At 45.6% G+C, this 23,962-nt stretch overlaps 1 protein-coding gene across 1 annotated transcript; it reads left to right on the top strand.

Annotated features, from left to right (window-relative positions):
- Positions 1-3,020: 3,020 nt before the first annotated feature.
- Positions 3,021-22,595, top strand: T265_13585 (hypothetical protein; the record flags this gene model as incomplete). The annotated part of the gene is made up of 10 exons (XM_009169578.1): positions 3,021-3,078; positions 3,123-3,239; positions 3,281-3,336; positions 5,288-5,724; positions 9,544-9,676; positions 10,719-10,948; positions 16,353-16,428; positions 17,450-17,729; positions 20,510-20,553; positions 22,537-22,595. Coding segments are annotated over 10 exons (1,488 nt in total), but the record flags the coding sequence as incomplete, so codon positions are not given.
- Positions 22,596-23,962: the final 1,367 nt, after the last annotated feature.

Below are 23,962 nucleotides of genomic sequence, written 5' to 3'. Positions count from 1 at the left end.
TGAAATCACTGCGCCAATTCCATAGTTCGAAGCGTCCGCGTGGATTCCTGCCCAACACTTTGTGGGGCGATTTTCGCCCACTTGCAGTCAGGTTTTCATCGCCCGTTTTCTGTCTGTGTGGGATAAATTTCCGGTGTTTTTTGCTTGCATCGCGTGGAATACGACATATTGGTCTTTGAGTTTAGATATTGCTCGAAGATTTGCAATGGTGTCGCATTCGTTTATTTCTTCGGGATTTCGGACATGGTTTGGCCATCAACCTACCTCTCTGGGATCCTGACAAACCGCTTGGCTGCGGCATCGAATCACCAAGAGATAGCGCATTTGGTGGCAACCCGAAGGGGCCCTTTCTCACAAACAAATACACCATCGATTCCGCGAACAACTCCCCGATTCGGATACGTTCTCTTGGCTTATTCGCTTCGGTTCGTCTCTGTGTTTACACTGACTCCCTGCTCATCCGCGATGAGTGTGACCAACCTGCACGTCGGATTTTCGGGTGCAGCGTTGTCGGCTTCATGGCTTCGGCCCTTGGGGCTACAGGTGACGACTGTATCCTCATTTAGAATGATCGCTTCTGACGGAATGTAGCTGGAGGTCCGTGATTCCGCACTATCAGAAAAAGGGTTGCCTATGATTATTCTTCTCTTGATGTGTGAACACAGAGACTACCTTCACATGGGTTTACTGATCAGCGGTTGTGGAACATGCAAAATGGTATCGGTCATCGAGGTCAATGTTTGTCGCTGATCGTCCAGTTTATTGCTCTGCACCTTCCTTCACAGCACACCCAAGACACCTGGAAATTTGTGTGAATTTTATTTACTGCAATTATTTTTTTCAATTTATCAGCAATAAACCGTGTACCATAGGCACATTGGTTCCAGCTGCATCAGTTTCGATTACCGGCCATAAGTCGCGGCACGTATGTAGATTGTTTTATGCTCACCTGGCATTCCTCAACGAAAGTGTCATTGTCCCTGGTAGTCACTGAATCCGCGATGGTTGAGTTGGCAGTGCACTCTGGAGCCGCGGTCGGTTAGACTAATGTGCATTTAGGGACCAGTTCTTCCACAACTACATCAGATTACTCAAGTGCTCAGGATTAGGTTTTTTGTTGTAAGTTAGGCTTGTGTCAGTCGTCCGCCTTAGAAACGGTGCGTTCCAGTTTTCATGACTCTACAGGGCAATGTTCGAATAAGCTCTTGATGTTCGGAAAAGTTTTTCGAATGCTTAGAGACGGTAGTTGGAGTGAAAAGAGCTCGTTTGCTTTTCTCTCAGCCATTTTGCATTAATAAATCCATAAATAGCTTTCTTAGGAACAGCACTAAAAGGTGTCTATCTGGATTGCCTGAATAAGTTTACGGAAGTGTAGGCACCTCAAGGTAGGCCAGCACTAAGTCATGAGTTAGACATACTTCAAACCAATACACTTCAAATCCCACCAACCCAATCACGCGTGACATTGGCGTCATGTGTTTGACATTTAATGAACAACTATTTTGCTCACGCTTGTTGGGTTTCGTCGACAGATGAAGTGGAGTACAGCCTGACGTAGTATCACTGACATCTATGGATACGTGGGTACATGGTGATAAAGAAGTGCAATTTGGCAATGGTTTATTGTGGGCAGAAAATGTAACCAGTTGAGAATGAAATAGCTGAGGAAAATTGTTGACAAATATGCGCGAGCAGCAATGAAGTCATTTTCAGACGTGCCGTCTAATCGACTTAAAGTTCAGTTATTCCGGATCACCTGTCTATGTTTTTGGGCGGGACGCACTATCTCACTTTCTGGTGGCATTTGTTTTCAATGCGCTCCTCATGGATGGAGCTGTCTGAAAAATAATTTGGAAATTGAGCGAAGCGCTCTGTCTGGTTGATTATTTTGTCATCAGAGTCCGTGACAAGCTATCCTGTTGTATCGTGTGGTTCGAGCTTCGGGAGCCGGTTCGAGCTTCGACTCAGCCGGAAAAGGCGCCCCAAGGCTGTGATATTGGTTTCAGTTGCACTCGCCAGTGCACATCGTCATCGCGTGTCCCTCAGTGTTTTGATGTTATAATGAAGCAATGCCCCTGACCCACTCTTTTATGCGGTTTGGTATCACGTGGATGGGAATGAAACTGCTCCACCACTGTCACCAAATTCGGCTCAGCTCCTCAGTAGAACGGACAGCCCCCGATAGAAGACGCACAAATCGGTTGGATACCAGCATGATTGACTGTTCTTTAGTTTCGCGAGCACAAAATAAAGTGTCCTGGGCATTTGTCGCAAACACATCCTATTGACCACTAATTTTGTCAGGCGTTTACCGTTCTCACAACGCTTACCGACACCAGATTTGCCAATGGTGTGGTGGGCCTGGCGACAGCACGTCGGTGCAAACATTCCGGTTGTTAGTCGCCCCAAGAAGAGCATGTCTGTGCATTCGGGTGGCGGCGTCTGCTATTGCTCGTAATGACTACCTTCAGCATTGGACTCAACAGGGAGAATTGGTGCATATACGGGATTATCGAGATATTGGAGCGTGTGTTTTTGAGCCTCGATCATTTTGGGGCCCATGGAATGATGTCACTGTTGAGACTTTCGAAGCAAGTGCGGCTTCACACAGACCAGGATAATCCTGCGGTCCATTTTAGTAGGACCAGTGGAAGGGGTTCCCTTCCGACGATACTGATAAATTAGCTTCCACGATCGGCATGGCGACCCTTGGGGTGGCAAGCTATATCTGAGCAGTAGTTCGCAGAGCTTGCGTGCCAATGGATCGGTCGGCAACGCTAAGCAGGGTCCTAAGATTCCATCAACCCGTGTGAAGTTCCTTTTGATATTCACGGATCTAGCTTGAAGGCTAGATGCCATGTTCTGTGAGACCACCAATGATATGACTTTCAGGTTTATTGTGCTTGGTGGAAGTACTTTATGTTTCAGACTCCGTTTTCAAATTTTCGTGGCCTGTGTAATTTATTTTTGTTTGCGTTTTCAGCGTTCTTGCTGCTGCACCAGACACTGGTTTCAAATTGATGGAATTTGACGGAAGTGAGGACGAGGCAGATAATGCCTCTGGTGGTGAAAGGGGCGGTATGTGTGTTTAGAAGCTCATCATATTGATATTGGCTTTTTAGAAAATCAAGAGGCAGAGGACAGGGATGGTTCTTCAGAGTTCGATTCATTTAGCGAAGAGGAGGAAGAAGAACCGCATAACGTTGTAACACAGAAGGATGTTTTTGGCAGTGACACAGGTAAGCCCGTGATGCATTTGACGCGCTAATATTACGACTAGAGTCTGAGGGACATGCCTCTCCGAGGCAAGGTACTTCACCTACCAAATCGCGAAATGTAAGTTCTTGGTTTATGTTTCTTGTGAAGAGCTCTCGTCGGGCTCAGCCGTGTGTACATTTGGGAATCGAAAAAGACGTCGACAGTCGCATCGTATGGCCGCGGGTAAGGATTGATCGGGGTGTACATGAATCAACGGACGCGCCTCTTGACTAACCGTCCTAACAATTGGGAAACTGTTAGTGGCATGGGTGTCTACCTTATCTGACACCTTAACTAATGTCGTGGCTTGCTCGCATAAATCTCTGGACGGCAAAAAATGACCTGTCTAAACTGTGGCCGACCGCACCATATCATAATCACACGTTAAGTATGTGTTCGATTTAAAGTTGGTGTCTGTTATGTAGCTGTGGCCGATTAAAACCATTTTCAGCAGGATGTGAGATATGAGAACGATGAAGAGTCTGAAAATGCCTGGTAGGGCTTAGGAAATTATTTAAATACTCGAAAGAATCACACAAAAACAGATCGAAGAGGCATGACTAAAACAGAATAATCAGTTGGAAATCAGCTAAAGAAGACATGCTGAAGAACCAAATTGGCAATCGGTCCAAAAGTGAATTTTTATTTGGAGCCATCGTATTATTTGTCAGGATTTGCCTTCGAGAAATCTTTACAGTATGGTTAGTCTTTTCTTGGTATCATGGGTATTGAAGGGGCGTTTGATGGCAGGGCAATTAACGCTACGTTTATAGTGCAATTCAAAGGGAAGCGCGAACTGAAAAGCAAATGGTGCTCGGAAATGCTCTTGGGAGATGGCGATTGAAAATATTTGCGGTTTCATCGACTTGACGCTACCTGAAGCGTTATATTGACTCTTCTTGACACCTTTGCGCTAACTTAGTAGTGTCTTGTGATATTTTCTCGGCTGAAGTGAACGATCATCATTTTACTTGACCTCAACCTCCAAGGGCCTTGCCTAGACAGCTAGAGTACTAGCCACATAACTGAGCATTCGTCAAGTGATGGAGCTCATAACACCCGTACTTGTCCATAGAATGGAACTTACATCCCATGGTGCATCTAATCTGCCTCATTACACGCAAGTCACGGGACCGTCTCAGTGGTTGTTGCGTTCAGTATACAGGAGTGCGTCTTGGATGTAACCAGCAATATTATGCTTCGATTTCGGCTCACATTAGGCAAACATGGCATTTCTGGATTCCTTAGAAAGATTGTTCTCACTGGGAGTAATGGGTCCAAAATCGCCAAGGGTTTTTGACCTGGATAAAGTGGTCTATTCAGGGGTGAAGGGGGAGGAATAAAGAAAGGCTGTATACCTACTTTTTGAAGTGTCGTTCCCATTCTTACACGCACCCAGTGAAAGGTAGGTTAGATGATGACTTGAAAAGACAGCATGGTGGCCTTAAACATTGGATTTAATCGCGTTTGCAACACTCGTTTCCCTGACCCCAGGATGCGACGCATCAGTGGTTCGCGATACTGACGGACGTGGTCTAGTCGTTCAACCATTGGAACCAACGCACCTTAGCCATCGGTTTCACTGCACATGTACACCCTCTTGTCTTCACATCCATAAGAGAGCATTTTTCCTCAGTTTTTCCAATGAACCCTAGAGTCACCTGCTGGATGTTACCTCCAATGCTCAGCTCCTAATATTCACTCCCATTGTCATCTTTCAACGTCTTGCGAAACTAATGGGTGTTTATGACAAACGGCTTCCTGTCTAATCCCGACAAGTTGTCATGGCATCCTCCGTTTGTGCGTTAGCTCTCTTGTTATTTGTCTTTTACTGGGGTTTCGATAAAGTTGTTGTTACGAAGACGAAAGATCTTCGCTTATTCACATTTAATTATCGTCTGCCGTTGAGCCAGATGCGTAAACTGGTATTCTCGTGATTTATGGACAACATTCAGCCGCTTGAAGTTCCGTAGCAGGCAAGTACAAGGGGATTATGCACCTATGTGTGGCTCTCTTTTTGTTGGTCCAGAAAGAGGATGGGTCAAGCTCCAAGCCGGCTCCTCCAATTGACGAAGAACTCTCAGACCAGTCTGATCTGGAATCCCATTCTGATAGATCGGCTAGCCCTGAGGTTCAGCCGGCATCGCCTGAAGTGCAGTCTAGCGTAGATGAGGATGTGGAGGAGGAAGAAGACAGGCAACCGCGACATATTCCATCCACTTCATCGTCTAGAGTTGGTTCGCGTCTTAGACCTTTAAATGATGACTCAGATGATGAAGGTGATGATGAAAATGATGCGGAACACCATGAAGCGCCTAATGAGGACGAAGATGAGGAAGAGGGCGATCATGAACCTCGTGATGGCGATGGTAATGAGCCTGCGGAGGAGGACGACGAAGACGCTCATGAACCCGATGAAACCAGAATCGCAGTAGATTTCCCCCTGATCCGAGCTGATTTGGGCAAGTATGTTAAATTCCTTCATTTTACGTGTCTGTCCATCCTCAGTATCCACACTTCAATGGCGTTAGGACAACTAGTTAACCCACAGTCTGAACTCGATACAGTATTTTTGGATATATTGTACAGCAACTCTGGTAAAAAGTAGACTAAACGACTGTTCCTATCATAAAGTTGCTAGCCGGACACTTGTCACAACGTCACCACTGGTTTCTATTATTCTGCGATGCCAAACCTCAGCATGAGACAAACCAGAGAGCAGCAAGCAGGGTGCGGGTGAACTGATTACATCCTTACATTTTTCAGATGTTTGAGCAACAAAATGCATACTTCCGGCCAAAAATCGCGGTTTTCCTTGATATCAGCGGATCCTTTGATCCCACAGATAGCTCAGTCCTTCTATATGTACTTGACCAAAAACGAATCCTAAATTTTGTAAATACTGTGCCCCCTACCCCTGCGTCAACGGTTGTATAAGTTAACATTGAACTGTCCAGAAGTTTCCTCCCAACTAGTGAGGTTCGACAGGGCTGTTTTCCTACTCTCCTTTCAGCGGCATTGTCATGGAATGTACATTTCAAGGTGTCGAAGATATTGGTATCGAATTCTTACATCTGGGAAAAACTAGCAGATGTGGTACTGCATTCAAGCCAGCACTGTTGTACGTTTTTGTCGATATTGATGAGTAGACTTGGACTAATCGGACGACACTTCCCTGCTATTTGACCATCGTCAATCCGCATTTTCAAAGTGCAAGTCATTGCCTCAAGATTTCAAATATCCTCTGAATCATCAGTAGATTGTCTTAATTTTTTCGATCGACAACATTTTCGAACTTGGGTCACTTGTGCCGTCCGAAACGGGTTTCGCTAAAGCTGAAGGGCCGTGTATACACGACGATTTAAAGTGCAATCTTACTGTATGGTTTTGAAGCTCGATTCCTTTGATCCGAGGACATAAGACGGATCCAAACGTTTGTTTATCTGTTTTTGCAGTATGGTAAGTGTCAGCTAGCTGCACTGTGTTTTGTTATAATGTTTTTGCATAAGCGGGTATTTGGTTATGAATCGGAATCACCAGAACAACAGGTGGAACTCGTCAAGTTAGGGTTGTTGGGTACACATACCCAGCTACCACCTGACAAGTTGGGCATAGTTTTCAACTCCGAATTCCCGTCGGCGAAAGGCTCGCGTGGGACAGGCCGTGACTTTGCAATGTGAAATGCCGGTGACCACCGTCTTGTAGAGTGTTGTAGCATCTTCGTGCCTTCCCAGTTGGGACCCAGGTAACTCCACTTCCACGTGGTCAGAAAACCTTCAGGACATGGTACGTAACGGGTCTCATCGGCAGGTACGCCGTCACTTCCTAATTGGAGTGCTTGAGTAAAGTGTATCTGTCGCTATATGCTGGGTTCATGTTGAATGAGGTTCACAGTGGACGTCTGGTTAATTCAGCTGATGGCATCTTACCTCGATATGATGCCAATCTGTGTTTGTCTCATCACTGTTGCAAGATGTAGGTGACTTCTTCTTGACCGTTTTCTATGGGGACCCGTGTCACCATCTCCCACTCTTCACCGGGCATACATGGAACTTGCTATCGATGATGATGATGATGATTACTACGATGAAGACATTTCTAGGCGAATACTGTAGCATTGTTGGAATACGAGATTTAATCATCAGATCCTTCATAACCACAGAAGAAATTCGTAGGGTCCGCATATTCTGTGCCTCTATTCTGTAGTGTTCCCCAGATTGTTCGCTTAAACAACTAGTTCCTCCATGTGATTGCAGTCAATGGTCTACTGTTGCGAGAAGGTTCTGAAACCAACATCATGGTTTCGGTGGAGAGCCGATTCACAGATCAGCTGAACATGGTCACATTTCACCGCAGTTTTTCTGTTCAAATGGAAATGATTTTGTTACGAGTATGTAGACAACCTCCATGGAAAAGGTCGTACGCAAATCACCTTGGTTGGTTAGACGTGGTGTTTACGCTCGGCGACACCATTTTAGATAGTCGCTGAGTGTTAAAGTGTGACGGGGAATGACGGTGCCCTAGCATTGCTTGCATGTGGATCTTCTTGATCAAATGCACCTGTAAACACTCGTGGATTGTGTGAAATCCCTGTGTTGTGTGACGTCACTGTGTCATTTTGGAGATCTTTCCTCACTGGTGCTGAGAACAGCACTTTGCAAGTTTGGGTCCGAATCATCAGACTGTACGACGGATCACACAAAGTCACCAGAATTGGGTTCAGTCTTGTAGACAACGGTATTCTTGTGACAATCAGCTTCATTATGACACATGCTGTGCTGACTGTGATCCCTCAATTCTTCTTGGTGCGCGGCTGATAGTCAATAACTCAAAACCAGATCAGTTTAACTATGATTCACTGTTTGGCTTTAAGTTGGCACCTGTAGTCAGTACTCTGTGACTTGGCTGTGTATATAGTTGTGCTGTGAAAGCACTCACGAACAAGTGTTTTCCGTGAATATCGATCAAGTGAATTCCGAAGCCGGTTGTTTGTTCTGTATGGTCCGATGTGTTCCCCTAGAAAGGCCTCTTTGAGCGTCAGCCTCAGCGTTATGTGACAAAACAGTGCTCGAAAAGTTATCTGCCATTCGAATAAAAAACGCAGTCCGTATCACGGTCAGTTCACTGCAGCAGACTTCCATGCAAGGACAAGGCGGCTCATTTAACGTACAGTTTCTTCTGGATTTCATACAAGTAACGTCCGTAGCGTCACTTAGCACTTGTTCGAAAGAGCATACAACAAGGCGAACGGGTTCTATGGCTCTGTAGAAGACACATATGTCACTTGTCATGGCGCACTTATTTTCGCCGTTTTTTTTCAATGTCATCTGCCGCACGGAATCCTCTGGTATTGTTATTTCTTACTGTTCTGCATGCCTGCAGTCCGTATGTGGGGGTCCCCCTTCTCTCTGGTCTAGTTCTCACCCTGTTGAAGTCTTGAGCTACGCATGTAGTTGCTGCTTTATTCGAATAGCCACTCAGGGCCATGAAAGATGGTTGGGTCCAAGCTGCTCTGTCGGTATACGGGCAGTCTGTCTGCGTGTTCGGTACACCCTGTGTCAAAGTCCCCGTGGAAGTTGAGAGTAATGTGTAATTACTCTCTCACCTCAACAGTCCAACCAAAAGTGTACACTTCTGGAGGTACCCTCGGCAGGAAACAGTCCTCCATAAATAATCGGTCAACTTTCACCATGGGATGTTGCGATCCACATTTGGTTCCTCGTAAGTTCTACCTAACGGAATCAGAGTTATATCACCCAAAGGAACCACAACGACCGAGAAAATGCCAGTTTGTCTAAGCCTGGACAGAAGCACTCGAGATGCAGAGGTCAGGTTCGAATCACAGAGCTTCCGGTTACCAGATTCGTGCCTTGACTACTGAGCTATCTGGGCCCATGTAAATGTCAAATTCATCCGGGGCTGCTGGAGATGGTGTATAACGCGACCGGTGTAGGATCCGTGTATATGCTGGCCCAAATAATCTCTATTCTACCATTTACTCAAATGCTTTACCGTTTTGAACCCGATGTGTTCTGCTTTGCTTTCCATCATAACTAGTCGGATTCTCCTGGTATATTGTTTTGTGACCTTTGTCGAGGTCTTGTGTCACACTCACAAATGGTTTAGTCAGGACGAATGTTAACCCTTTGCTCAAATATAAGTGGGTGTATGCAAACAAGTAGATTATCACGCTTGGTCATTCGTCCACCAGTCTGTTGTGAAGCACCTTGAATCTCTTGATTGGTAAGTCTGGTTTTGTGTTCCCGTCTCCAACTCTTTCTATAGGGAAATGCATTTGGTCAAGATGCCCAATTTTTTGTCCGTCGAAACTCGCCCCTTCGATCCAAATTTCTACGAAGATGAGCTTGATGAGGATGAAGTTTTGGACGAAGAGGGACGGACGAGACTCAAACTGAAGGTTAGTCAAATAGACATGTCCTCTACATGGGCTCTACCACTTGACGGCTACTCTTGGTGCTGCATCCGATTTGTATTAAAAGCCTACTCGGAGTAGTAGTGTACCAGGGTGCCCAGGTTGATTTAGTCTCCAAGTTTCTGAACCGTAATTTGCACTTTCTGGAGCCCAATACTTACCAAGGAATGGTCCAGTCAACCCAATACTGTATGCTTTCGTCACTCATCGTCGATCAGCCTTGCCTCAGTTGTAAGTAACTTATAGAAGCAAAGACTGAAGTGTATCATCATCCGCTTTTTCCGGAATGGAGTGAAACACGAAGTAGTTTTCACACGTATTGGCGGTATTAAATGTAAAGAATTATGAAAAGTCCAGTTGAGTTTTAGTTCAACTTACTTACCAAGAAAGGATCTGCTTGACGCTTCGTACGCGGCCTGGACGCTGAAAGATGATGTTTCAAGCAAACCACAGTTTGATCGACCGTCTTGACACCAGCCACGTGATGACCAGCGCTCACGACTGACGAGTTTAGGGGGCTACAGAAGGTAAACGGTTACAGTCTGCTCCTAGAATTCCACCCCCCAGCCCATTTGTGGATAGCTAGGCATTAACATTCTTCGTAAGGTATTGTTGGAGTCCGATCGTTCAAGTCCACTTGGAGTGTTTTTAGTTGATACCCGAAATTCACATATCAAGACCCATAAAATCCCTTAACACCTCTCATCAACAGTGTCGTTTAGTATCACCGGTTTGGGGGCGGGGACGAGAACTAGATTAGTTTGAGAGAGACCGAAATGGCCTAATAGTCAAAATCGTAAAAGCTAAATGGCAATGAGTAAATTCTCTGCCATTGGATATCCGTCGGTGCAGTCCGTAATTCATAGAAGGACGACACTTCTGCGCAATGTTCTGTATGCTGTGAATGTCACTGGCGATTATACTTTCTAAATATCTACCATCCCCTGCTTAGTACGGCTCCGGACAAACGAATTCAATCTCGCTAGGGAGTGGTTCTTTTGTGTTCACTTGTTTTTCTGTATTCCAGGTCGAAAACACCATCCGCTGGCGTGTTGCAAAGACCGATGCTGGTGACGTGGTTCATGAGTCCAACGCACGCATCGTGCGTTGGTCTGACGGGTCGTTGTCGCTTCATCTGGGCGATGAAATCTTTGATATTCACAAAGTGGACATTCATGCGGACTATAATTACCTATTCATTCGTGAAGGAAGTGGTCTGCAGGGGCAGTCCAGTCTGAGAACGAAGCTTACATTCAGGTAGGTTTCTTCATTTTCACCACTCCCCCCTATATTTCCAGGTCAAATTCAGTGCAGTCTCTTAGTTGTTTGGGACAAAAGTTGTTATCACTGGCCCGTCCGTAAGAGATGGTACTTGTAGCCTATGGTTAGTCGATGACACTCCCCCAAGCAGCACGTAACAAGTCCTTGTGGTTTTTCGTAATCTTGCTCGGACTCTAGTAGCAAGCTTAATGCTAACACATCTGATTGTTTTCCGGATCACTAGTTTGATTGGTCCATTTATGGACTATTTCTTCCACTTGATGTCCAGTGAGAGACCCGGACTGGCCTGAGTGGTCTGAAAGACCGAACTCGGTTAGAAGGTATACCATATGTACGGCCTTATTTTTATGCCAGTAAAGTGTTTTTGGTCTCTGTTTCTGAACAGTAAGGTGTATTATTCACCGGCTCGACGAGTTTTTGGTTTCGTCATCCTTTGAAACATAGTCGACATGTTTTTATCCGGTTCGTATTTTCTTAACTACCCAAGCATGATTGTTTAATTTGATGGTCCCTTATCTGGGTGTTATTCATAGCGAAACGAAGAGCCGAACAAAAGCGAACTCATCCTTTTCTCATGAAGTCGCCCAGTTTGTCATCACAGCATTATCCATAACCCGGTCGGTCAAAGTTCTTTTGGCGGACGAAACCAATTGATTACAAGAAACAGTGGAGCTATCTAGCCTTGACATACATAAGGACTATGCAACAAAGTGGCAAAGCATGGATCACTTCTGTTCAGTGTCCTGAACAGTTCCGTTCTCCCACTCTGTAGCCTGTACTGCCAAATCATGGCAGTGGTAATCGTGCCGCATGGAACTGATAGTAGTGATGTTGGTACTCGTAAGACCGGTCGAATGCAGTTTGGCGTGGTTCGGGAATGAGAAGGGAAAATACATTGATCCGATCCAGCATTTTCCCTTCTGATTAGGCCGCACGTGGCTATTCAAAACTTCATCACACTAGACGGTTTTGGACATTAATCGGGCGTATACAAAGCTATGACAGATGTCCTAGTGTGCAGCAATAGACTGACATTTTATCGCTTAGCAATTCTTCATGAACGTATAAAATTAGTACATACGTAAAAAAACTGGGTGAACGGTGAATTGGTTTTAGAAACTATTGCTGCAAACTCCGTCTGTAAACATTCACTGATGAGTGAATGTATTTTGATGTTTGTTTGGAATGCGAATTCAAGCCTTGAGGACCTGCTTTCGTTCATGGGATTCCAATAGGCTCGGCTACTCTATGGAAGTCACCATTTTTTACATTTCCTCTGGAAGACTTTGGGTCTGTACGGACGACTTCAAATGGATGTTTACTTTGAGTTCGATAAGAAGGTCTATGACGTCACCCTGAATCCGCGTACTCACATGTCATTGGTTTTCCAGGAATTCACATTAAGTTCCCAAAAGGTTTTCAGATGGAGGTTTTCGATGGATATGTATGACACCGAATTCTGTATGGTCTAACCAAAGTATATGCACCCAGCTTGCCTCAATCGCTTAAAACTTACTGAAAATCTGCTTGAAATCGGTAATACTGCGACAGTGGTTAAGGTACGAGCTCACTGGCCCTCTTGTTACAACCGCCTGGCGCGCCCCAATGTCGCTGACTCAGTGTTCCTGTCACACCTCGCCAATGCTCCAGAGACACCGATGATCAAGTGCTGACTAGCTTTCGTACATTATCTGTGCATATAGGCCTTACTTCCCATCCATGAAGCAGTATGAATCGCAGCATTGCTACGGATACTCTGCCCGTGACAGACAAACTGATATCACGCCGGCGCAGTAGGTGTCGACGGTTGACTAAGTTTGTCCTAACCTTTATGGTTCGATAATTGTCCTCATCTCCAGTCAGTCCACTCTAACTTAAGCAGCTACCCAGGCAAGTTGATTTATCTACTTTGTTGACTGGTCTGCAAGCATGAAGTTCAGGTTTGGTCCCATCCGGGGCGAGATGACTCAAGTGGTTAGAGGGCGGATGTGCTGACTGGAAGGTCCGTGGTTCGAACCCGACTTCTGCCTCTCGCCTTCTTCTGTCTAGGCTTGGGCAACCTGACAATATCCCAGTCCTTGTGCTTCCTTCGGGTGGCACGGCACCGAAAGGGGTGCTACAGCTGAAAGATTGATTCCATCCAATCTTGTAACAGCACTTTACACTTTCTGTGTGTACAACGTCTGCTAAACTGCAATAACCAAGGAGAATAATATCGTCTGCTTACTCTGTCTGTTTGTGAACGCCCGAAGAATATTTGGATCCCCGAAGGTGTTAGAGTCAAGCAGAGAATTTTCAGGCAGCACGACAATAAAAAGTCGAAAAGGAATGATGAGACAGTAGCCTCGTCTTGCGCCACTGGAAGTGATGAACTCAGGCGTCGTTCCAAATCTTTCTTAATATTGTCGTCAGATTGCTTACCAGTACGTCGCCAACTTTGAAAAGCGTAGGGTACAGACAATTCAGGCCGAACGCCTTTCTATATTGAAGAAATGAGTTCTGGCCCTGATGAATTCTTCCGGAGAGTATGTTGAAGGAGAGCAGCTGAACTGTTTTCTAGAGTGTTCGACACGTCGCTCAAGACGACTTTTCTGTAAATGAATTACCATGCCATCTTTTTTTCAAATAGTTTCCCTGGCAGCTGTTTTCTTTTGGTCGGTTAATCAGGTTCGCCGAAATGGGGCGCTACTTTTGCTCGCAGCGGAAGCCTTCTCCATTTCCTGAGCCGTCCGAATCCACTGGCTTTCTCTGATATTCTTCAGACTCTTATCGAGTGTCTGAGAGATCTGCGTGCGCCATTGCGGTTCTGATTGCTAGTATGGGTTTTCTGGCAACAATAAGATCCATTGAAATCGAGGAAGTCCAGCGTCCATCTCGTCAAGTCTTAAGGGGGAATATAGCCTCTTTTAACTTCAAAATAATCATCATCAGCGTCTCGAGTAGCTTTCCAACTAGGTCAGCTCGATACGCTTGAGCTACTGAAACTCATGTAAGTTGATGAAGGGATGTTCTCCTTTTTGGTACGCGTCATGCTGAGAGTAAGTAATACTGACATCCACATGATCCATCTGATTTCATGACTTATTTATGGTTGGTGGCCTCCAAATAACTCGGTTTGAGCGTTTATGCTGAAAGTTCGAACTGGCCAGGAACAAAAGAGGTTCATCACACAACTGAAGAATTTGCTTTCCATTATCTGCGAGTCGAACACCAACTCCAAATCTATCACTTAACTGTGCTTTTCGGGGCTTAGTCGTCCAACTTCGGCGTCCTCGCTGTCCTTCTTACTAACCGACGCAGTCGTGACAGATCTCGGCTTCAGAACTGTAGTTTGAACTGCGTATGCTGATGTGACAGGTGGACACCGTCTACTGCATCGATCTGCATTGATTTTAATTGAGTCAAACAACCGTAGAGCACAGTTTACGGGGATCTAGTCCAGTAAAGCGACTTCCGTCCTTGAACTGTGTTCAACCTTGACACCATACGTGCCACGAGCCACCGCATCAGAATCACCAGTTGCCCGAAGAGTGAATGGTGAAACATCTGAGTTCGTCTTAAGCCGCTTGAGATACACGATCATATGCATGTTTCAGGAAGGTGAGCAACGTTTCAGAAAGTGATGCTTGTTGTCCAATTTGGCAGTGAGGATGGAAATTTATAGTTTCAGCATGGGTCGAACCTTTTGAGTTAATTAAGCGGGTATTTCAGTTATTTTGTTGGGCGAAGTTTTAGACGCGGAACAATAGTTAGGAGGCTGGTAGATGGACTGATCTCATTGAACCAGTTGATGGGTGCGTAGGGGGTTGTGGGTGAGGACCGGCGAACGAAGAGTCGCTCAGGCCGAGGAAAAGTTGTTTCTTTGGTATATTATGTTGAGGCTTTGATTCAGAAATCACCCACAAGGCAGTGAAAAGTAGGGTTTCTCCGGGGAACCCCACCTGGAGCCAGTGACCTCATAGTCTCGTCCGGTTGGATGCGGTAGACTGGTCTAGCCGGAGGACGCAGAGAAGGGGGCATAGACGTCTCACTCCTCGGGCATAGCAAATGTGTTTGGAGCCGCATCACTCTCTTGACAACTTTTAATTGCATATAAACCGTATTGGATAATCCGCATGTGGTCACGGTTGAGTGACCAGATTGCGCGTCTTTTAGGACAATATTGCTGCTCACGCAGATACGGACTTGCTGATCGCCTGCCTTCACACTCCCATCTCAGAGGACAATGTGACTGTCCCTGCAAACTGCCTCGTACTACGGTTGGCCGTAGTACGTTGGGGTTAAGAGCTCCTCATCTGACTGCTTCCCTTTGGCCTTCCTGGGATGGTCGCACCTTGTTTAACAGAATTCCAGCCGGTGTAGCTCTCAGGATAGCCGCAGTTCTCCAGCCACATCATGGTGCCACATCAAGGTGGCAACTTTTTGTCGATAAAAAAATATGGTGTCTACCAGAGCATATTGAGCGAAATAAGTTTAGAAGATGTGAAAGACGTATCGCATATTTTCATAAAGCAAACTACTCACAAGGTTGCTGAAAACCATTCGACAGCCCACGTATCGGATATCTTTTGTTAGTTGTGGAAGCTTCTAAGCAAGCAATCTATAACTGACTGAAAGCAAGAATGGCTCTATGAATGGTCACGGATTCCGCTGCGTGAACCAGTCAGAATGCGTGTTGATGACATTTCGGTTTCTCAAACGGCTGGTTGGATCAACCATATGCTAGGCAGGCCGATTATCTGCGGTTAGGTGCTTTAGCTTTCACTGTGTCGAACTCAGTAAAAACAAGTTTTCGGAAGCGTCCAATTATACTGAACAAGTGTTTTCTTCATGTTGCAGGTGATTTTCGGCACTTCTCCTCTTGACCCGCAAGTATTCAAGCCAAAAAATGACTTCATTTTATGAATCCGTTGCTGATTTGTTCCTATACAGTTTTGCAAACAGCTGTCCCTCTCTGAAAGGGTCACCTCAAGGAACCCACCAAGTGTTTCCTTCTGTGAGACAGTCCCCTCTTTGCCGTTTAAGTAGTCTTGGGAGGACCAGCTAAAATGGTGTTTGGGCTGGTCACTCCAAAGTGGAACAACTGTATCACAATCCACCAACTCCCAGCCACACTAAGTCAAGGAGTGGATGGTCATGAGTTTTTTGCTTCCGTTTCAATACTGCCTTTTGTTGGTTTTACTCTACTTTGCCGGTACGAGGTCACTGCTTAATCCTACTCCACAGCATGATTTTTCCGGCCGGGTACTTATTGATCGGACTTACTTTAATGTTAGATCACTCAAGTTTGGACCAGTATTAAGAGGCATTTCTATTCGGGTCACATATCCAACAACGGTTTTCTAGACGTTTAAAATAATTTCTGTTTTCTCTCACAAAGGCCACATTCGACAGACTCATTCACGCATCGAAAAATCACATTATCGCTGGCCGACAAAACAAATAAATCCCAAAAGGTATGTCCCTTGTTACTGGTTTCGATACGCTTTTCGCCACTTCCTATTTGGTGCCATCACGTTCATCTCCACTCACACTATGCTTTTTGACCCCTTCTCTTGTATGTGCATCCATTGGACGTCCCCCATGTCCCAATGTTCTTGTCATATGAATATTCGATCGTTTGGATGTCATTGTGGTTGAATCCTTATTGGGTCATGCATCTACTGGCTGCTATATGGATCAGTATACAATCATACTCACTTGAATGTCGAAATCGGTCGTGTAAGGCTACTCGTAGGAGGCCGATCTCGAACTGGGGAACATCAGTGTGCGGTTATAAAAATCGGTTCACATGAGCAACTTTACGACTTTCAGAAAATCGACCAGTCGGTGGTCTTGGGGCTAGAGTCTCTAGGTGAGAAATGCATTTTCTGCCCGACAGTGCTGCACGGTATCCTGGCAGGCAAGTGAAAGAACAATGTCACACTCGACCCACTTAGCCTGTTAACCGGTATACTGCAAGCTAAACGAGGTCCCTTGCGATGTTTACTCTTCAAACCACACGGACATTTGTCATTTATTCGATAGCGACCTATGCTAAGATAGCTGTGATGGACTAGCCAATCTCATTCCTTACCTAAGGTTAATATACACGAATCACACGAAAAAGATGTTCTCACCTTGCTCAGCTAGTTCCTGTTTTTTTTATCGGGGCCTATATAGATGAGACATGATAAGCTTCCACTTAACTGCAGTAAAAATACTTGGGAATCGTGTGTAATAATGAACAGTCATTTCATATTAAGAGTAGAAATAAATGCTACTCATAAGACTTTTTTACGGCGGAAGTGTCCCCGAACTCAGTTCCTCTGAAGAGGTTATCGCATTTTGGGAGGTTGAGGTGACTATTGTAGCTCCAGATTGACGATTGGGACTTCAACTAACCGGGCAACCAATGAGTTCGTCCTGGCGGTGATGAACTCCCTTCAATTATGTTTTCTATCTGATTGGATGTTAACTATCGTTCCTTCCTCACAGGTCAAAATCCTCCCGGTTGCTGGTGCGGATCCTGAATCCAACAGAATCGCCCTCGTCAAACGGGAAGAAGAGAAACTTCGTGTGACTCTCCGTCGTGAAAGTCGAATGCGGCGTCTGCGCGAACGACAAGCCATGACTCGAGGTAGCTTCGGTGGGGGGTCCAGCAGTTCACATCGTCATTACGGTGGGGATGAGGATGATGACGAAGATGATGGTAACAGCACCTCCATTAACGCGTTGAAGCGGAATGCGAAGAATGCACTGGCTGCCAGTCGCAAAGGTTCGTTCGTGTTGAATTTGTCAATCCCTAAACCGTGGCTCCAACCCGACCTCTGCCTCTCGACTTCCCCTGTCTAGACTTGGGCGACTTGGCAGTATCCCAGCCCTCGTGCCTCCTTCGTGTGGCACGGCAGCTAGGTATCGAAAGGGTGCTACAGCTGAACGATTTTTTTTAACCGAATACCGACAGTCGCTATTTCGAATGCTCGACATAGGAGACTAGCTGTCTGTTCTAAGCCATTTTCGGTGCTGAAGAGTTTTAGTTAGGCTAGGTTAGGAGTTTTATTATTTCGTGCCTTTCATGCCATGGGCCAGTGGATATCTTCTTTTATGGCGCCTTTAACATACAAGACCAAATTGATATGCATGAAGGTACAGAAGCGCAGTGAGGATCAGTGAAAAAGCCAACCAGTCATGTGAAGTGACAGCCCACTGTACCTATCCCCTCCCCAAAACATCGGTGAACGAAACTGCGGCAGCTACAACCACTGTACGACGAGTACGCGGTTAGTACAGCTGAAAGAACGTGGATTTGTCCTGTCGTGAACAAATATCATTTATGTATTGTCTGACTGGTCGATAGGAGGACCAACTCAAGATGTTCACGATATGAACTGTGTTCGAAACAATAATCCAGAGTTAATGAGCGTATGTTGGAGGAATACTGGTTATTTGTGATTTTTCACTTAGTTTCTCGAGATAACAGTGTATATGACTCACCCAAACCTAGAATTTAACCTTGCTCTGTTAGCCGAGTGCATAGATTAATAGATCTCCAAATAGACACTTTTGAATAGGAGCCACTCTCCCTCATGATCATGACTTAGCAGGCGGCTTTAACGCTTTGGCCACTATTCACAACAATGTGGCAACGGAGTGTGGGAACGGAGTATGGTGCACTAGGGTGAAGCTCTGGAAAGTTTACGATGAAGCTCCAGTTGATCGGTTGATCCCTTGGTGAATGATCAGTCTGACCGCGAAAGATAGGGCACGATAGGCAGATAATAGACCACGGGTTGCGCACGTTTATACACACAGAGCCACGCATGGAGACAGTACAGTAAACTCGGTCGACCGCCTGATCCACATTGTCGTTCGGTGCATTTTTGTTCTCCCATGCTTGATCCCTTCGAGTGATGTGCATTACTATCACTAGTAAGATCTCTCAGATAACACGCTGAATACCATGCCAATATGCTTGTTAAAAAAAACTTTTGAGCTTCAGGTATGTCCTCGGTACAGTGGAAACAATTGCTGGTTCCGTTTGGGCCCCCTGTGACCAGATTGACGTCTTTTGCAGACATCCTTTGGATACAGTCCTTTTTTGTGCTTTCTCGTACCATCGCTGTGTTCATTTCGATTGGTCCTTCCACTCTACATGAACCAGGCACTGTAATCTCCAGCTGACGGTGACCTGTTCATATGCATGCATGGTAGTGACATCGCTTTTACCAAGAGAAACTGCCGTTAAGGCTGCTCTGGAACTGAGTTGTAAACTAGCAAAAAACACCACCTGGTGTTAGCAACTTAGTGAGTAACTCAAGGAGTCCACTTTGACGTGACGACCAAAGTTTTCGGTGAAATTTGGTAATAAATCCGTCGTATTTCTATTGCGGTTATTCGATTGTTCGGGTGAGCCGAATGCATTGTTATCCGACTTAGCTCGAGATGGATCAGTGTTTGAGATTCGAACTCAACTCTGGCATCTCGACTGCTGTTGTATGGGCTTGGGCAGCCTGGAAGTATCCCAACCCTCGTGCCTCCTTCCGTTGGCATGGCAGCTAGGCACCTAAAAGTTGCTAAGGCTCAACGATTTTTCTTTAGATATTCGAGTAGATTACTTCTGAAACCCCTTAGGATTTTTCTGAAGATTCCGGATATGATTTCCATCATCCCCTCCAAAGGGAGGCCCACCTTGTGTAGCTTTTCTCCAGAGGCTCGCCCTACTTTGGACTCCAAGAAGGTGTATTTCAGCGCATGGAGTGGCTATTTCACTAGTTACCGAAGCTGGATAATGTTCGGTTTGTCTCTAGCACATGTGATGCTGTCATCTCGTCACAAAATGCAGCTTCCGAAATTAGTTTCTCTCTATCTTGTAATGCCCTGGAAATGAGGGTTTGACCTCCTGGGGAGGGGGGTTGTTTGTGGAGATCGCACATAAGGTCGTTGTTACTGGGAGCGTTGAACTGGGGTATGACCGTGGTTTGGTCTAGCTCGAATGATTCGATGTGCACGGGAGCTACATTGGCTGTGACATCGTATGTCAAAGTTCAAACCATGCCAGGAAGGCTGAAAAGGAGTAGCCATACAAAAAGGGGCAAGCAGTCGCACTGTAAGGTGGTCTTGAAGTAAAGCCAAAGCTGAGGATCTCTTCGAGCTGTTGCTTTCAGTGCATAAGTCAGTCTGATTCATTGCACAGCCGCAGCCTTTGTATCTTTATAACTGGGTCTACACTTCAATGTTTAAACCGTTGATGAACAAGTTTGTTGCAGCCCTACCTACCGTGACTTATTCTCTAGTCTCACTAACACCATTGAGCGTTGCTTTGGACCTACGGGGGAAGCAACTCTATCAGGTGGGGTTACCATAATATTATGCAGTAATATAGTGTTCCTGGCATTCTTCTGCCTACTCATTTCTTGTTGTGATATTCATGGTACTTCACGCAACCTCTCGTTTCTTGAGTCTTACCTTGTCTCTTTGTCATGCACTTTAACCCGGTCAGCCTCTACTTTCTAGATCATGGGTCTATATTAATTAGGGTCACTTTTACGTTTTCAGATGTTGCTGCGATCTACTCATCAGAATCGGACTCCCTGAGTGACGTAAGTGTCTATGGTATATTTCCGGATTTTGGGCATCCTCATGTGCATCACACTTGGTGATATGACGGTAAAAGATGGGAGGGAGGTTGATGTGGTAAGGAACAATGAGTAGATTTGATGGACAATCTGTGGTCGTGTGAGTTCACCCAAGCTGAATGCTCAATTCTGATGAAGTGGTCTCATTATCGATTTCTAGTTTTGTGCGTCAGTTATCTACATCATTTCACCTTTAAATCTTTCTCATTCTTCGAACAGAACACACGAGAAGTTGAATAGCACTAATCTTCCTCTCACCTTAGCCGACCCAATCAGCCAGTCGACCACTCAAAGCCTCAAAGGAGGAGCACTGGTTTACACTTCCCATTGGATCAGCTCACGATTCAATGTTTAAGGTGCGAACTTACTGACCGCAACGTCCGTTGTTTGAACCCAAACTCAGTATCTCGGCTACCCTTGTCCAGGCTTGGGCAACCTGCTTGTATCTCAGCCCTCGTACCTCCTTCGGGTAACATGGTAGCTATGCGCCGAAAGGCTGTTACACCTGGATGATTGACTCAATTGATTGATTAAATTGGATCGCGAAATGCTCTGGGCCTTATTAGCGTTTATCAGGTAGATGTAGACGGATAGCACCCTTGAGCTCAGTAAATCTTTCTACAGTGGTGTTGAGGGACCCACCCTCAGGATATGTCCATCCAATAGATCGGAAAGTCGTGGTTGGCGAACTATAAGCGACACTCAAAAAAGAATGTGTCGCGCCAACGTCATACTCCAAGTGACTGCATTTTCTGTACACATGTCCATACAGCCTCATGATTCACACGTTGCACGAGAAATGTATGAGTGGAAGCTTGTTTTCGCAATAGTTTATCAAGCTATGTCTAGTTTATACATGCAAATGACCCTCCCTAACGTTCCAGGGCCTACAAGGGTGCTAGAGTTGATTTTATGTGACCACTTGTACACCACAGCCAGTTCAAAAATATTATGAACGAGACTCGGTGAAATTCAGTCGGTAAATGAGTATCTGTCACAACACTAATTCAACTTTAGTTGTGATTATCCCCTATGATGTTAGTCAAACGACAACGCTCAGCTCATCCACCGGCGCCACCAGTGCGGACTTCTAGAAGCCCACGCCCTCTGTTCCAACGCGTATTGTTGAACGGAACTACACTTGTTCATGGACGCAATACTGGAAGTGATTTGATGGCGGTACTTGAAGCCCAACAACCCGATTAATAAAGCGAGCGTGACCCCGTTACGACAAACCTACCATGATGATAACACTCACGCAATCCTGCCGGAATCAACTAGAATTTAGTGGCGGATGACGTAAACCGACGGAGAGGGTTTGCAGTAAGAAAACCGTTTTGGTAGACTCGTGTGTGAGAAAGATGGGGAGTGACGTTGTGGCCGCTGACAGATAAAAATAAACTTCGTGCAATTAGTGTGATGAAGAAAGTCATCGTGTAACCTTGTGTTGCATATTTTCAAACTTAGCTGTATGCTATGTGAGGTCACTTTTGGTTATCCTCTCGCATCTTTCAGCCGGAGACAGTTTCACTCTCCCCATATCAGTGTCTCTCAGATGCTTGGAGTGCTATATGGGTTTTATACTCGCTGTTCGTGAAGAGCATGTCGATCGTCCCCTTTCTATTCGGCCTCAAAGCGAATGTTATACTGTCCTTTTTACTGAGATGGCTCAGCGGTTAAGGCGCGAGCCTACTAACCGAAACTCCGTGATTCGGACCCAACCCGGGCATCGCGATTGCTCTTGTCTAGGCTTGGGCAACCTGGCAGAACGTCAGCTCTCATGTTTTCTTCTGGTGGCTTGACAGCCGGGCACCGAAAGCGTGTCACCGCTGAGCAATTACTGATTTATCTCTTTTCCCTGTGTGCCAATGACTAATCTGCGCCTATCTACGCCTTCTGTCCTGAAGTCCTCTGACTTGCTTTTTGTGCCATCGTTTTTTCATGCAGATCTCCGAGCCACGAAAGAAAGTTCGTGCACGTATCAGTGACGAGGATGACAGTGCTTGACTTCGCGCAGTGTCCCTTTGTAAATACAGTTTTTATTTCCTCGCCTTCCAGTTTTTCACTGACTGATCAAATGTGAATGGGTGTAAGGCCGTTGATGCATTTTCATTCCTAAAACAGTGATTATGACCGACACCTACGTCTAATTGTATGTCCAGATTTGTTCGACTATCGCAAAGGATGTTCCTCTGGTGGGTGCTTTACACAGACCATTTAGAGGTCATGGTTCGCTGGTTTTGTGCGTAACATGGTGGACTATGAGTGTCCGGTCCCATCCGAACACACCACCAGTTGACTCAAACAACGCCCATCTGTGACGTTTCATTAAGCCTGCCTGTTTTACATCATGAAGGAAGCTTGAGGGTCGAGACTGCCCCAGGCTGCCGAAGCAACCAAAACGTTCGGTGCGCATTTAGTTCAAACACTTCCATCAGGTATCGGCGAACTGATTAGAGACCTACACAGTGACTAGGCTGGTACGCGACTCGCAATGGTTACTGTAACTTGCTTCATTTGGTAGAACGGTCCATCTTGCTCTCTTAATTGTTATTACCTTCTGGGATAATGGATTTTGAATTCCCTTACAATGATGGCTACCAAGAAGGACCCCTAAAACAGGTCATAATAGCGTTTCTCATATCCCATGATTTAGTCCGAAGCCATAGAAGTTCATTTCCGCATCAAGTCTTTTTTTGGGAGGGAAGGGTCGTTGCTAAGTTCTTTTTCCTGTGAAACCCCGTTCACTTTATCCCTACTGGGGGTCCAATGTAAAAATGATGTCCCAATTCGCCTGTTCTGTTTGACAACGGAGTTCCCCTTGAGTCCTGAGTCAGTTTTTGTTTGATCCGGTTTGTACTTATTGGTAAGGTTAACAATCTAGGAGGCTGGCTAAGGGAAAAGTCCCGTTTCCTTGTAAAAGTCCTATCAGACACAGATTAGTGTGGTTGAATGGAAATGTGTTCGAAAATGTCGAAAGAACCTGGGCATTGCGTAGCTTACATGTTTCATGCTTGAGTCTCATACAGAGTCGCCCGGTGCAAAATAAGCCAGCCTCATCTATCGAAATTGCTGCGTAGAATGTACAGGACAACGGCGATCGAATAGCATAATGGCTACAGGTGCGAATGAACACAAGAGCAGCAACTTGCTACACGCGTTAGGGTCAGGTCACTAGATTATCTCCAGAGGGTGCACAATTAAACAGGAACTCCTCATTTATAGCTATTTGCGAAACAATTCTCAACTGGCGGTGGGAGGGTTGGGCTACCAAAAAAGTGCAGTTCTTAGTGGTGTTTTGTAAATTTGCCATTGTTATCGAGACAGTTGCTGGTGGATTGCCCCTCGCCTCGATTCCCGAGCATTGTGTGAA

This window comes from Opisthorchis viverrini (genome assembly GCF_000715545.1).
Source record: "Opisthorchis viverrini unplaced genomic scaffold opera_v5_79, whole genome shotgun sequence".
Classification (NCBI taxonomy): domain Eukaryota; kingdom Metazoa; phylum Platyhelminthes; class Trematoda; order Opisthorchiida; family Opisthorchiidae; genus Opisthorchis; species Opisthorchis viverrini.
Note: the sequence above shows the minus strand (reverse complement) of the source record. Positions and strands in the feature narration are given on the sequence as shown.